At 40.1% G+C, this 15,192-nt stretch overlaps 2 protein-coding genes across 3 annotated transcripts in view; both read right to left on the bottom strand.

Annotated features, from left to right (window-relative positions):
- cdkal1 (CDK5 regulatory subunit associated protein 1 like 1) overlaps window positions 1-188 on the bottom strand; it is a 259,064-nt gene extending 258,876 nt beyond the window's left edge. Inside the window, exon 1 of the mRNA XM_023963815.1 lies at window positions 52-188. The gene's annotated coding sequence lies outside the window, so the exon portion shown is untranslated. The remainder of the gene's footprint in view (window positions 1-51) is intronic.
- A 90-nt stretch (window positions 189-278) lies between these two features.
- Window positions 279-13,470, bottom strand: e2f3 (E2F transcription factor 3). Of its 2 annotated transcripts, none has more exons than XM_023964331.1 (8): window positions 12,849-13,470; window positions 10,677-10,797; window positions 8,891-9,021; window positions 6,409-6,497; window positions 5,013-5,171; window positions 4,300-4,414; window positions 3,898-4,036; window positions 279-3,203 (listed from the first exon to the last, which is right to left on the bottom strand). In XM_023964331.1, exons 1-8 carry the CDS (start codon window positions 13,128-13,130, stop codon window positions 2,905-2,907), a joined length of 1,335 nt encoding a protein of 444 aa, XP_023820099.1. In that variant the 5' UTR covers window positions 13,131-13,470; the 3' UTR covers window positions 279-2,904. The 2 variants fall into 2 exon arrangements, with proteins under 2 accessions (XP_023820099.1, XP_023820100.1); XM_023964332.1 differs by lacking the exon at window positions 12,849-13,470 and adding an exon at window positions 12,524-12,810.
- Window positions 13,471-15,192: the final 1,722 nt, after the last annotated feature.

Here is a 15,192-nt window from a genome sequence, read left to right as displayed (position 1 = left end):
CCTTACCAGTTGTAAAACACAAGAGTTGTATCTACTATTTGTGTAAATTACCTGAATCGTAATGTGGTTATATTGTCCAATGAATCCAATCTTCGGGTCAAATATGCGCCCAATTGATAAACTGCTGTTGTTTACACCACAGGACAGTTGTCACAACTTCTCCTGCGCCATTCTCGGAAATAGACGGAAAGACGGGAGGGACAAAAATTTAGCGTTCAAATGCTGAGCGCGATTTAATGACTTCAAATTAATACTGCTACAAGAAATAAACAAAACAATTTGTAGTTTATATTTCCTTTATTCATTTTTTTTAATAACAAATACCCATAGTACAAAAACAAATCTTTTCAATCGCACACATACAAAACTTAAATTTCTCATTTAACTGATATCAAAATTGTAACTAATCGACAATTACTTGAAATTTCAGCTTTTTCATTCATGCATCGTGACTGTAAAGTTTCTGAATTTGGTTGAACAAGGCAGCAATATTGAAATGTTACTGAAAAGTTGATTTCCTATGGAATAGTAGAGTTTAACACGAGTTTTTGTTTTCCTTTTTTTTTCTTGGTGTCCATCAATGCCACTTCAGTTTGAATTACACTTTATTAGATTTAGTCTAATACTAAGTTTATGCAAGTTCTAAAGACCCAAATATAAACTTTTTATTCTATAGCCACCTAAATGTTCAGCAGCACAGCAGACCAGCTGTCACCGACACCAAAATCCATCACAAGGCCACACAGAGACCAACTACCGCACGCACTCACAACTCAAGACTACACAATCAACCTAATCATACACACGCTTGTGGACTGCAAGAAGAAGCCAGAGTACCCAGGAAATGCATGCAAACTCCACAACAAAAGCCTGGGAGTCTTCTTTCACTGCCACAAAGCTCCTGGCAACAGTCATACCATAGGAAAAACAAGCAGAAACACCAACTCACTCATGATATAAAACCCTAGCTTTAGTGGTGTATTAAAATCTTTAACATTCCATTGGAAATCTGTGAAAAAACTACAATCGCTCCAAAAATTCCCATGTCCACCACAAAAATATTTCAATAAGATTCTGGTAGCTTGAAATAAATGGCAGAAAGTTCTATCTACACAAGTGGTAAAGCGTGGCACTAAAGTCCAAGAACCAGATGTGTGTGTGTGTGGGGGGGGGGGGGGGGGATGCATCTTAAACCTAAAAACACACACGGTTTGTGGAAAAAAATAAAAAAATAAAATGTCCATAGAAGAGGACACTTTTGTGCATTCAAATTAGTTTGACTAGTTTTCGCTCCATCGAGAAGTTGGGATGCTTTTGATGACAGTATTAGATTTTTCTTTAAAAATAATAAGTTTTAGGGTGTTTGTAAGAACATTTCTAGAGTAAAAAAGAAAAAGAAAAATACCTTTGCACACAAATAAGATGAAATTTCTTAGGAATTACATTATATTTTTTGCCATCCTTCCGAAAAGAACAAATATATAGATCACAGTGCGACAAGGGGCTTACATGTGGTTTCTTACACCTGAGTGTAAATTCTAAACTCACAGGAAGCAGAATTTATGAAAAAGTGGGGGCTTGAGAGCGTCTCTCATAATGGCATTGCCCTGTACACACTAACTGCTGCTCAACATTTAGTGAGAGGTAGCCTATAGTACCATGTGCGTTGGAAAACAAGAGAAATAGAAAACTGTACATCAACTTGCAGGCTAGCCAACTCTTCTGCAAGCTGGAGCTGTTATAACTTAATTACCCTGCACACACACACACACTCACACACACAACAGCTCAAGCCAAAAGCAATTGGGTAAAAGTCAACACTAGCAGCAGAAAGATTACCTGTCTGACGTGTTTCTCTAGGGAACCACCATGAAATGATTCCCCGTGTTTAAATTGAGTCTCTTTTAGCGGCGATCCTTCGTTTTTAGCTGACCATAAAGCTAGCTTAACATTCTACAATGCATTTACTTTCAACCAAAACACAAAACAAAAACAGGGACAGATATTAAACAGGACAGCCTTTCACCCAACTTCATCATCACGTTACAGAAAGTGTCACCATGGCAACAGGCCTCAACATTTTAGTCCTGAATGACAGAAGTAAGAGATGTTCATACATCCTCATCATCATCAGGGGGGAGGGGGCTTTTTCTAGTGTAAACTAAGCAAAATTTCTCCATCATTGCACAAAAGTTTTGAAGGTTCTTTTAGGACAAATTGACTAGAAATGGCAATCTCTGTGGTTAAAGAGCGTCGACTATCGATGCTTCATTAAAAATAAAAAAAAAGAGTTTAGAGCACAATACTATAACGCTCTATTGTGGGATCCTTTTTGCAGACAGAAACCTCTGCTCTCCACACATAACCGTTTATTACCTGCAGTCATAATAGATGGGTAGCAAATACTTTAAAAAAAAATTTTTTTTTACTTTCTAATTTTTTTCTCTACATTTGCACACAAACAAGCCTAATAAGCAATAAAAACAGTATACGCCTTCAATCACAGACCATTGGTGTACCCAGTTCAAAACAATTCTTCCCCATAGCACATGGCAGGAACACATTACAGATGATGGTTTTTAGACTAAAACAGCCATAACTTCATCTACAGAGATTTTTCTTCTAAAAAAGGTTTTTCCTGCTTTTCATATTTTATTTTGAGTGATCATACTGCTGTGCCAAATCCAATTATTAACCAGGACACGTGTGCAATGCCACGTGGTGTGGGGAGGTGTAAGACAGGTTGCTGCTTTTGTTGGTTTCTGAGACAAACTCAGACATTTCTACCACCCGTGTAAAACAGCAGGGTACTCTTCATTGGAACAGTGGAAACATCATGGACAACATGGCGTTCGGCTCCAGCATCCCTGCGTTTCTGCTCCATTTTTTTTTTTTTAGCGAATGCTAGCTGCACAGAAGGTCATCCAAGCCAAGTGAGGGTATTTTGTCAAAGTCACAAGCGTCAAACAAGTCGCTTATTCCCTGGTCGTCTTCTAGACCCAACAAATATTCATCTTGTTCCAGAATGGGGGGTTCAAGGTTCAAGAAAGGCCCTAAGGATGATGGGATCTGGTCTTCTGTCTGCTGCAATAGACTGGTGTAAGGAGACAAGATGGGGGAGAGGGTGGTGACGGAGACGGCGTTGGAAGAGGAGGCGGGTGGAGAGATGAAGGTCCTGGGGGAAGTTGTCGTGCAGCTGGAATCTGTTGACAAAGAAATAAATAAATGTAAACTTGGTATCACCTCTGTAAAAGCTGAAATGTTCACAAGATTCAACGTAACAGAAGTTCATAGTTCTAAACAGGGCTGTAAATGAACCTTTTGGGTTAATAAACACCTTCACTGTTATTTTAACTAAAGATACTTCTGATCTCTGAACCTTTTTATGAACAAACAAAAAAGAATGAACTGTGACTGCAGGAGTGTGGTTAAAACAGCTGTCTATTGTTAAGCATTCCTTGATTTTAAATGTTCTGCAGCTTAAGCCTGATGCAGGATGGATGATGATGGGATCCAGTTGTGCAAATATATAATAATAAATAATATATATATATATATATATATATATATATATATATAAAATAAAAATGCAGAGAAATAAAATCCCTTCCTTTGTACCAGTACAAAGAGTCGCTGATGTAATGTAAATGTGCTAGAGATTCAGATCACATTTCAGGTAAGGGGGGGGGGGGCAGTTTTGCAAACCTGACTTTTTAAGAAGAGAAAGTGCCGTAATAAGGCATTTTTTGTTACAATGATGCAACCTGGCAATAACACAAAACTCCAGCAATAATAGGAGTTTTTTCAAACCCCAAAAAAGCTGGAACAAGAGGCGGCCCTTGGATAGATATGGGTAATGAAGCGCGGCTGCACTATGACATCCAGCTGAAAACAGACCTTGAACAACTTTAAGGAAGGGCGAGTTCCCATTGATGTCTGCGCCGCCATTTTTCACAGGACTTCCGATGTCGTTCTCTTCGGTGCACAGCAGGACTTCTATTGGGCCTTTGGTGCTGGTCAAGTGGATGGATAAACTCTGGGAGACAACAAATTGTCACATGAGAACAGTGGGGGTTGCAGGAAAAGTGTCACAGAGGTCCAAAGAAAATGAGGAGGCACAAGAGTGTTGACAAAACGTATCTACGTCATTATAGATATAATCAATCCAAATTGGCAAGAAAGCGCTTCAAACGAAATTCATTTCTTACACACTGCACATGGAATTTTGTGTTTTCAAAAATACAGAAAACCCTAAATAACAGCAGCGTGAGGCGTCTGTTTCTGTGCTCATGAACACACCTCGTCAGGGTCCGGGACCTCAAGCTTGGTGTCTGTCGGCGCCTTAACGACAATCACAGTTTGGTCTCTCAGGCTCCCCACCTGCTTGATGTCTTGATATGACACATAAGCATACGTGCAAACAGAAAAGTTAAAGAAAAAAAATAAACAAAAAAGAAGCATCAAGCTGACAAAAACATGGGTGCCTGTACTGTTTGTAATTAGTTTTTAAAAATTTTATTATTCTTTTATGATTACAATGCTACTGAAACGCACTAATTGCCATGTGAAGGATCAATAAAGTAATTCTTTATTAATTCTTAAGTAATTAATTCTTAAGTAATTCTTTATTGATCTTTATCGATTTCGAATATTTCTCTATAGAAATGTCAGTTTTCTTATGCAAGCAAACATAACTAAGAATCCTCGAACTGAAAACCCCACAAGTAATTTACTTGCACCTTAAGAAAGATTATGGGAGTTACAGCACTGTTTCAGTGTAAACATCGAATTCTGGCACATTTTCTATTTAAACATTTGGCAAAACCTCAGTGGAGAAACAATTTAAACCCGAGTTAAAGCCCTTTTCAAGTCAGGTATTACCTAACATATAATAAAGCTTGCATAGCAGTTGGTATGAAAAGCAGAAATTTGATTTTGGGAGATAAAGATTAAATGAAACTACAAGTTTATCTACCTAAGAAACCAATACATTATCAGAAACTAAAGGATATTTTTGGTTGCTGGGCAACTCGCTCATGTGCCTCATATCCTGGGAGCATCTCTGGATGAGTTGTTCGAGTCGCTGCTCCTCTTCGCCAAGAGCAGAAACTTCTGCTGTCAGTCTTTGTCTCTGGCTCAGAGCCCCTTCAACCTCCAACAGACTGCAGCCCCTGTGAGTGAGAAGAGTGCGAGGACAGCCGATCAGAGCAGATTTAGCACCAACTGTCTTCTCTATGGAAGCTCATTTGGCATCTAAGCTTTTCACTCCGTTTTTATTTCATTTAAGAGTACAAAAAAAAAGGGTTTAGATCTTAGCTTTCAACTTTTGACAGAATTAAAGGGCTTATATCATCCAAAGATAAACTTTTTGAGCTTTTAACTTTTCTCTTTTCCATTAATGCATTTCTGGTATTCCTCTCAAAACCTGCTCTCTGAACACCAGCCCCTCCCAATCTATGAAAGCGAGTGAGCCTTCACCTTGTGACATCACAAAGTGGGGAGCAGCCTCCGCCCCCAGGCTAACACAAACACCCACTCTCTCTGCTGAGCTGGTGGCGATGGACTGAACACTTTCCTTTAATATGCACATCCATCTTTGCAAAAGTTAAAATGTTTTTGCTATCGTGGGCGAAACACAGACACGCTGTTGGGGCGGCTCTTTTTTTGTTTGTTTTTTACTTCCTGTTAGGAAAAGGAGCTTGCGAAAATAACTCATATTTCATTAAAATATGTGTCCTTTAGTGTTTCAGTGGAGAAAAAAAGTATTCATTCAGCCACTGTGTGTACAAGTTCTCCCACTTAAAAAGATGAGAGGTCTGTAATTTTCTTTCCCCACCTATTCGTGTTTTAATTTTCGCAGATTTTTTTTTTATTAGTCATGTGACTCCTCTGGTTCATCACAAAAAGCTCAGACAACTCAAGACACTTAAAGGAGACTTTTGCATCTGAGAAAGGCGCTGCGGGAATTTCTGAGGAGGGGCGGAGATGAAGAGTACGCAGCAAAAGAATATTTAACAGCGAGCAACAGCTGGTTCCACCGCTTCCTAAATCGCTGTAACCGAGGTTGTACGCGGGGAAACTGCATCAGCTGGCCGATTAAATATCCTGAAACGCCGATGAAGATAATCGTGGAAAATATTTATCATCCAGATAAATAAAGTCTGGATGAAACCGACCAACTCTGGAAGAGGCGACGCTCGAATGGAATTTGCCCCACTGTGTGTAGATATAGTTTGCCCTGAAAGGCTTAAGGATAGCATGATATAGGCCCTTTAAAAGCATAAATAAGCACATACCTCATGTACATTTATTAGAATAAACAGATGTACAACAAAGCTTGTGGCCCTTTCTATTGAAAATATAAAAGGCATGTTTAAACGAGAAAAACAATAGAAGAAAAAAGCTTACATCCACTGAATGTTGTTTTTGGATTTCTTCTTGATCAGATGAATACCTTCTAGTACATTAGTAATATCATACAGCCTCCGTTTTTGTACCTAAAAAGAAGACTCCAGTCATTTACTTGCATCAACAGTAAAATTCTACAAAAATGAGAGATTCAAGGCCTGATTGGTAAATGGCGTATACTTATATAGCGCCTTATTTCCTACAAGGAAAAAGCGCTTTACAGTCACAGACCCATTCACCCAGTCACACATTCACACACTGGTGGCCGCTCCGCTGCCAAACACAGGCGCCCGCCTACCACCAGAGGCAAGGTGGGGTTCAGTGTCTTACCCAAGGACACTTCGACTCATGGGCGTGCAAGGCGGGAATCGAACCTGCAATCTTACGATCATGGGTCGACTGCCCTACCGCTGCACCACGGCCACCCTTGGAGTTCTTGGAGTTCTGTCCCCAAGTTCGTATAGATTCACACCAAAATCTAATGACTGAAAGTATGTTTTCCAAAATTATTCGGAAATCTAGTATATAAAACAGAATATTCTGTTCCGCATGTTTAAGTTCTACATCTCCCTATTTTGGACAAGGGCTGCAAGTATTGATGCTCCTTCCAAACTTCCTCTTACTTTCAAAACCTCTGGCACACACGGTGGCAGTGATAGTGAGAGCTTTAGCTTTGTGGGGAATGATGTCTGCAAAAACACCACACCACGGCTGATCTCCACTTTACTGGCAGTAGACGATGGTTGCCGTGGATATTCAACACTACCCTGGATCTCAGGTCTTCATTACATGATTCCTGTGTCCTTACTGTGTTTGGTTTACACGTGCAGACAGAAAACTATCAAATATATTGAATGCACATTCAAATCAAGTGGGAAAAAAAGGTTTTACATAACCAAGACTATATATAATCGACATTTATGTAAAATGCTACATATTATGTTGAAAATGCACTTTCAATGTCTTCCATTTCCAGGATGGAAGTCATTGAAAGCCATTTAGTTAAACATGAAGGACAAAATAAACACTAAAGTATTGTGCATTAGAAACCAATCTAACAGCATTAGACCTCCATCCAATGCTGTTGATGGCATGACTCCTTTCATGGCTAAAACCTGGTTCTTAATAAAACTGAACTGTGAATTCAAAGAAACCTGCGTAAAAATGAATTTATTGAAATTCAAGTAAGCCTTATTCGGGTGCACCTGTACAGATGGTTGACCCGTATATTATAATATTTGTAAAGATTAACGCAAGTTACTCGCACTTACGGCGTAGGAGTGATGCTGTTGTTCGGTGTCCTCAACACGACACTAGTCATTAGTAACGAGTAGGGCTGCACGATATGAGGAAAACTTGCGATATGCGATATTAGTGATCGATATTGCGATAACGATAAATTTGCGGTAAATAAACAAATAGAAAAATAAACAAAAACATCATTCCCATTTCATTGCAACAGTTTAAAAATTATACTCCAAATGACCCTCATGGACATGGGGGACAAACGTCAGGGTGGCTAACCCTGGTCCTCAAGAGCCTCAACCCTGTCTGTTTTCCAATTCTCCCTAGACTGCTCGATAATGATAACCAAAATCAGGTGTGTTCAGTCAATCAGGATGTGAAATCACTTGAGTCAGCCAATCAACAGCAAGCTGGTTAAGGAGAGCTGGAAAACAGGCAGGGTTGAGGCTCTTCAGGACCAGGGTTAACATAATAGGCCTCCATCTGATTGGTCAACAATGGGAAGGCGTCCATCAGATTGGTCAAAGCATAAAGGGATTTTATTTGATTCGTTAAATGCTTCAAGCTGCTAGAAGATTGTTTTAACACATTTTGGGTTTGCGATTTATTGCGATATTCGCCGTCTTTTGCGATATGCATATTGCAGAGCTGGATATTGCGATAACGATAAATTTGCGGTATATTGTGCAGGCCTAGTAACGAGCTGCAACCACAGGGTGTGCAGGTGATAAGCAACTGCCTGCAGGATGTCTGTCGGATGCCCACACAAACTCCGCTCCAATTGTCTAACTTCTAGCAGACAGTGCAAGAAGCCCACACCGTCTGTTCACTACGAGTGTTCACTACGACGCGTATTTAGCCGTATATAAGTGTGCTGCACTCAGATTTTGTCAAATTCCCTGTAAACTAACCCAAAAAACAAGATATTTAGAAATTATTTTCCCTAATAGCACAATCATGTTCTGGCCAACTAAACATACTGCATTTCTTTTATTGCATAATTGTTTAAAAACTGTGTACATCGAATATCAATGCATTTTTTTTCATATACATTAAACATGATTGTATTGCAAAGTTCAATTAGGATTAAAGTAACTTTCAGTGAACTTTTTAAATGGTTGTTATACATCTTTCTGCATCAGGTTGGACATTTTTTCTCAGATAATTTTTGCACAAAGCAGGAATTTTAGCTTAGATCAGTTATGTCCACTCCTGATTTTTCTGTCTATAACTGTACCTGTAAGGCTTCAGCTGCAAGGTTGAGGTCCAAAACACCATCGGATGACTGAGCGAGCAGGTCCACAAACTTCTTTGTTAGCAAGCCCAAGGAAGTGTCATAGCGCGTCTTTTCTGGTGGAGACTTTGGTGCTACATAGGATAAAGAGGAAAAACAAAGTTATTCTTAACTCTTAATTCCACAAATGCCAACTAAAAAGCTGTTGTTTTTTTCTTAAATCGAGGTGACCAGCCATCCGTCCATCTCCCAAACACTCTTAATCCCGTTTAGGGGTCACATGGTTGCTGGAGCTTATCCTCGCCACCGTTGGGCGAAGGAGGGGTACACGGCACGGCCACAGAGAGACAGACCACTGTTCACGCACTCACATTCACACAACTAGGGACGATTTAGAGATGTGAACTTATAAAGCATGTTTCTGAACAGTAGGATGACGGCGGAGAAAACCCACAAATGACAAAGTGCACATGAAAACTCCACAGCTGGGATTCGAACCAGGACCTTCTAACTGTAAATGCTAGACCACCGTGCAGCCCAGTCATGTGACTATTCTACAACAGATCATATTTCTGTTTTCCAGCAAAAGATTAAACTAAGATCATTATATATTTTTGAATTCCAGTAATGTAGTAGTTTTGATCGTTCATTGCAAGATAGAAATTAAGAAATGCACCTGATGTTGAAATTGGATATAATTTACCACAAGTCTAGGAGCCCAAGTGTGGACATCTTTTAAAACTTCTTAGACAACAGGTTGTTGCAATGAAAAAATAACCTCGCTTTCTACATTGGAAGCTTTAAATTTGAGGCTGAAATCTTTGAAGCTTGGCCCAGTTTCACTGCATTTCTGGCCTTCAGACAGAGCGGTAAGTCAAACACAGAGGATTTTGTGGTTTTAAGTGCTGCGGCTGCAGGCGCCTCAAAAGATCCTACCTCCGTGCAACTGACTTCAGTGCTTTCCACACATGAACAATTTAAAAAAAAAACAACAACAACAACGCTGTTGTTCTCCAGGGAGGGCAAAAGGTGGCAAAAATCATTGCATTTGATTTTGATTTAATAATTCAAAACATATTTGTAAGCAAACTGTGTATACTGAGCAGTTTGTTTCAACTATTCAAGCAAAGCTCTTTAGGATGGCCATATGTTTTTAATGCTACCTTTTTATTAGATATCATAAAAAATGCTAAATAAAAGGATGTGTTGCAGAATCCATGCAAACATACAAGTTTAGTCTGTTTAGGATTTGATGTGGAGAATCTACCGCTTCCATGAAACCAAAGTTTTGAGCCCTGTTCATAATGTGGGTCAAAAGAGACGTGACATCGTTTCAGGATGGTTCTCACTCAACCTCCTTGGTCATTTATCCTTAGAGTTGGACCGAGAAACCAACGGTTTTCTGCAAAAACTCACCGTTTTAGTGTCTTCAAGTAACATATTCCATCCCAAACAAGGGTTAGCTAGGACTAAACTGGAAAAATAAGGACAAAGGAAATCTGTTCTTTCATATTAAAAATGCTTTTGAACTTTCACTTTTGATTTGTACTCCTGCATTTACAAAACCATGTTTTTTTATTCTAGAGGCAAAAAAAACATTGTGCTTTACTTTTTTAAGTTCCTTGTTTTGTTTTTGGAAAGTTGAAAATACTTGTTTCAATCAGAGGAACTGCTGGTCATCTGAGGTGACGTCTTCAGTTTTATTCCTTTTTGTTCAAACCTATGAGAGCCAGGAAGTCGGTGTGCGAAGTGGAGTCGAGGGTTTCAGCCTGAAAGTACATCGCCTTACTTCTGGGTGTCTTTATGCGCGTCCCGTTGGCCGCTGGGCCCCCCCCTCTGCTGCGTGGCGTTCTGGCTGGTTCTAACTGGTACTGGTGGTCTGATTCATCAAGAGCCAACCGCCTCTTTGCCTGGAGGAAAAGGGTTATAAGAAAATATGGTTTTCTGACAGATGCTGGTAGTTTCATCTCCAGGGTTGCTCAGCTCAGTTTGAAGCTGAATTGTCAGACGATTCCCAAAACATTAGTACTATTACTTACATCAGGTTAGGGGAGGGGCTCGCCCCCACCCCTGAAACCAACTGCTATGAACAGAGGTGCAGAGGCAGCATCTGGACGGAAATTTACCCCAAAGCGTGTGGGCAGCTGTGGCTCAGAACGGACATATGACATTCTGAACATCAGCAGGTTCTTTGGGATATGTGTGTAACCATATTCTAAAAAAATCTAAACAAATGTATGATCTATGCATCCAGATTGTGTGAAAGACCACAAAAATGCACAAGTCTGAAAATCAGAGCGGGACGGCCATCATTTCACCTCAAACTTCATGACCAGTTGGCGTTCAAGCAGCTTTAAAACAAGACACCGTCATGATGGTCTCCGAGGGAAAAGAACCGTAAATAAAATAAAGAAAAAAAAAAGAAATACAGGATATCCCGATTCAAAAACTCCAAAATAAATGTTATAAAACATTGTAATGGCACACTTAAGTCATTGTTAAAGACCCCACTCCTATGAACTCGTGTTTTTAGCAGCATTTAAACGCATTATTTACACACAAATCTGGAGACGTCAACAGGGTCTCAAATCTGATGTGTGTGTGAATGTGGTTTTGTGTGTGTGTGTGTGTGTGTCAGGCGATTGGTCCGTACCATTTCATTAGATTAGGCTGCAGTAGTTTCCAGGTGCGTGTGCAGAAACTGTAATTACTTTTTGTAAGTTTTTAATATTCAATTTTACACACAATTGCAAGTACGCACAAAATGTATTGTATGAGTTACAAATAAAAAGAAATCAAATCAAGTGAGACTTTATTGTCTTCATGGTAACCATCCATAATAGAGCGACTATAAAGAGCAGAGTTGCTGCTTTCCTGTTTCCTGAACCTACAAACCCAACTAGAATCTATGGAGTTGGACCCAGAAACCATCAGTTTTCTGTGTTGGGGTCTTTAATATGATTCAAACAAATGAATCTAGGGGATGATTCCTCCTCAGAGGACAGAGAAGATGCATCTTCCACTAAACTTGCAATGGCATATAATTTATCCTTCAAAGTGTCAGCCATTTTAAAAAAATCAGCAGGAGTCTGTCTGGCTGCTCGTGGCTTCAGTCTGAGGTGCAGCCTGCTGGGGGGGGGGGGTTCGTGAAATGTGGAGAACACAGAAACCCAAATGTTTTCTGAACTCGTTTATCTGCGGTTCATGCATGTATGTAGAGAGAAGAACACATGAAACGTGCAGTTAGTTCCAAAGCAACAAGCTCGGGTTTCACTTCTCCTTCACTTGAAAGGAACTAAAATGTCACTTAAGTCACAGAGGACGTCAAAACCAGACGACAAAATAAAGGGGGGGAAAGGCAAGCAATGAGTTATTTTTGACAAAAATTTAATTTTATGGCGCTACTAGCTTGGAAAGCTAATATTTCTATAAGTTGGTTTGCCCACTTGGAGGAATCTATTGAGTAGTTTCGAAACAAAGCAGCTGCATTAGCTCAAATTTAGGAAGGTTCCCCTCCTCTTATGTCGGTAGAAAGCTACGAAAAGGGCCGAAAAACTCAACAACCAAGGTCTCCAATCCCACATAAAGACACCAACAGCAGCTACTAGGCCAGCGCTACCGTTACTCATCTCTTACCAGTACTTCCATCTGGCTGCAAAGGTGAAGAGGACCCTGAGCTGGGTGAAGTTAGCGAGTCTTATCTTAGAAGGCAGGGGGGCATTTCTGTACACGCAAAACTAGCTAAAGCTGGCGTTTTGCCCCCAGAAAGTTGACGAAAAGACTCTAAATCAGCCTGTTTGGGTAACTTAAGCTAGCGGTAGTTAGTTAGCTACATCGCTAGTCGTGGGATTGCCCTGGCTAAGCAGCTAACGTTAGCTGTCTAACAACAAGCTCGGCTAGCTAGCGAGCTAACATTTGTCGTACTTATGTTGGGTTCGTGAAAAATGTTGAGTGTTATTACCGGTGGTCTCCCCAGAGCGGGTCGTTGTCCTGCTCCGTTCGCCGCCGCTTGTTGTGGAGTTGTGTAAATGTTGTTGACCTGAGCCTCGGATAAACACACATTTGATGTCTGTGTAATATTGCAAGGCGGTGGTGTGGTTATTATTTGGATATACGTAGCGTTAGATTGACCGGGGTTCAAACGATCCGCGAGAGCTGTTAAAATTATATTACTGTCCAGAGGAGAACCCCCGACCTCTGCTAAAATCACTTTGTCCGGAGCCGAGGAGATCCCTCTTCTCATCTTGCGTATTCAGGGTAACCCCTCTCTTGTCTCTCAACTTTTAAGCCCGTGCGGCCGCTAATCCGTCGCAATGATTTCAAAAATAATCAGCCCAAAGTGTAGATAAACGTCTGAATGATCGACTTTTAAAAGTAAATTTTCCTTAAGAAGGTGCATTTAGGCAGATGCATCGGATTTAAAAGTAGCGCAACTCTCGTTTCCACCGACTAGAAATGGCTTCAGGAAACGGCCTGATGAATGAAGGGATACGGTTTACGCGCTCAAGAGCCCTCCCGCGAAACTCAGATTTCCCGGGGAATTTTCAAACTAAATTTACATGTCCGTCGCCATTGAGCCTTAGCTCAGGAGTTCCCGCCCACATCCCGACCGAACCGGCCAATTGGAGGACAGAGTTCGTCTCGCCACGTGCTCATTGGCAGTTGTAAACATGTGGCGTCACTTGTCACGCCTTGCATGCTGCAGATGTAAACGCCAGGTGGCGCCAGCAACACATTTTCCTCCAAACAGTAAGGCTGTTCGAAACGGAACGAAACAATTCAAAAATATGAATGCCAATGTAAAGAAAGCAGGTAATAGATTTGTTAATAACCATAAAAATCATTTTAATTCTTTGTTATTAAACGACAAAGATATTTATGTGTATTTTGGCGCTTAAAGTTAGAAGTGATTAAAAGTTGGGTAATAAGTTTAACCTTTATTTAAGAGTGAATAAAACTGCATGCATTTTCAATCTTACATTTCAATATATTCAATTCAATGGTGCAATATTTGAAACATTTTTTACTATGTCCATAGTAAAATCACAAAGAGACACCCTAAAAAATGCTATAAACTGCTTCTTCTCATGTAGAAAGAAAAAAACAACAATCACAATTATGTACAACATTAAAAACCACTGTGACACCAGCTTTTGGTTGATGTCATTTGGATATGGAAATGGTGTATAACAAAAATCAAAACAAAAATAAACCTAAAGACGACAATCAACAGAAATATATAACTACATAATACAAAGATAAGCCAATATCAAACTGGATAATTTGTCATGAAATGATTGAAAAATAGACACACATACATCCACATACACCTGTAAATAATGCAGTTATATTTACAATGAATCCTAAACAGTCCTAAATGCTCTTAGACCTACAGTACATCACACATTGAAACCATTAAATATTAAAATTGTCCAAACGAATTTAATTGTTTGAAAGTGTCAGGAACTGGTGATGGAGGACCCAAAATGCAAGAGACCAGGCTTGGTGACAGAAAATAAAACATTTAATAAACAAACTGAAAATTGACAAAACCCACGGCGCAACAAAAAGGTGACCTGACAAGGCAGAACTTGTAACCATGCACTTAAATAGGCTGAGGGCAATTAACTAAAATCACGACATCTATGGATCATGATGGACGAGGAACTGGTGTGACTGAGGGCATCTCAGAACCTGACCAAAAGTCACAAAAACCAAACAAAACCACAGAATCCTTACAGAAAAGGAGCGAGGCAACCCGATATAATCCCACCCTTATTATATTTTTCTGAACCTTTTATTTTAATTTTAAACATTAACTGTCATCATCCAGTTCCTAACTTCTGAACAGTTGTTTTTATTTTACCAGCACAAGTGCAGGTCTTGAAAAACAAGTCCATGATAGTAAATCAAATGACAAAGATAAGAGGAAAAAAACACTGTTTTACCTTTATAAAACAGGAGGTCCAACCTCCTTATAAAACCAAGGAGGTCAATGTGGACTTCAGAAGGTCCAGGAAGGCGGTACCCCCCCCCCCCCCCCCGGTCATTCATGGGGAGGAGGTGGAGTGTGTGGACCACATCACGTTCTGGGGATCCACATCACATCCGACCTCACCTGGTCGCTGCACACATCCTGCCTGGTGAAGAAGGCTCAACAGAGACTCTTCTTCCTCAGGAAGCTTAAAAGGACGACTCTCACATCAACTTCTGGGGAACCTCTACAGAGCAACCATAGAAAGCCTCCTCTGTCTGAGTGCTACAGTGGGATGGGAGCTGCACCGCTCAAGACAGGAAAGACTTGG

Source organism: Oryzias latipes, chromosome 16 (genome assembly GCF_002234675.1).
Source record: "Oryzias latipes chromosome 16, ASM223467v1".
Lineage (NCBI taxonomy): Eukaryota > Metazoa > Chordata > Actinopteri > Beloniformes > Adrianichthyidae > Oryzias > Oryzias latipes.
This window is presented reverse-complemented; position numbering and strand designations above follow the sequence as displayed.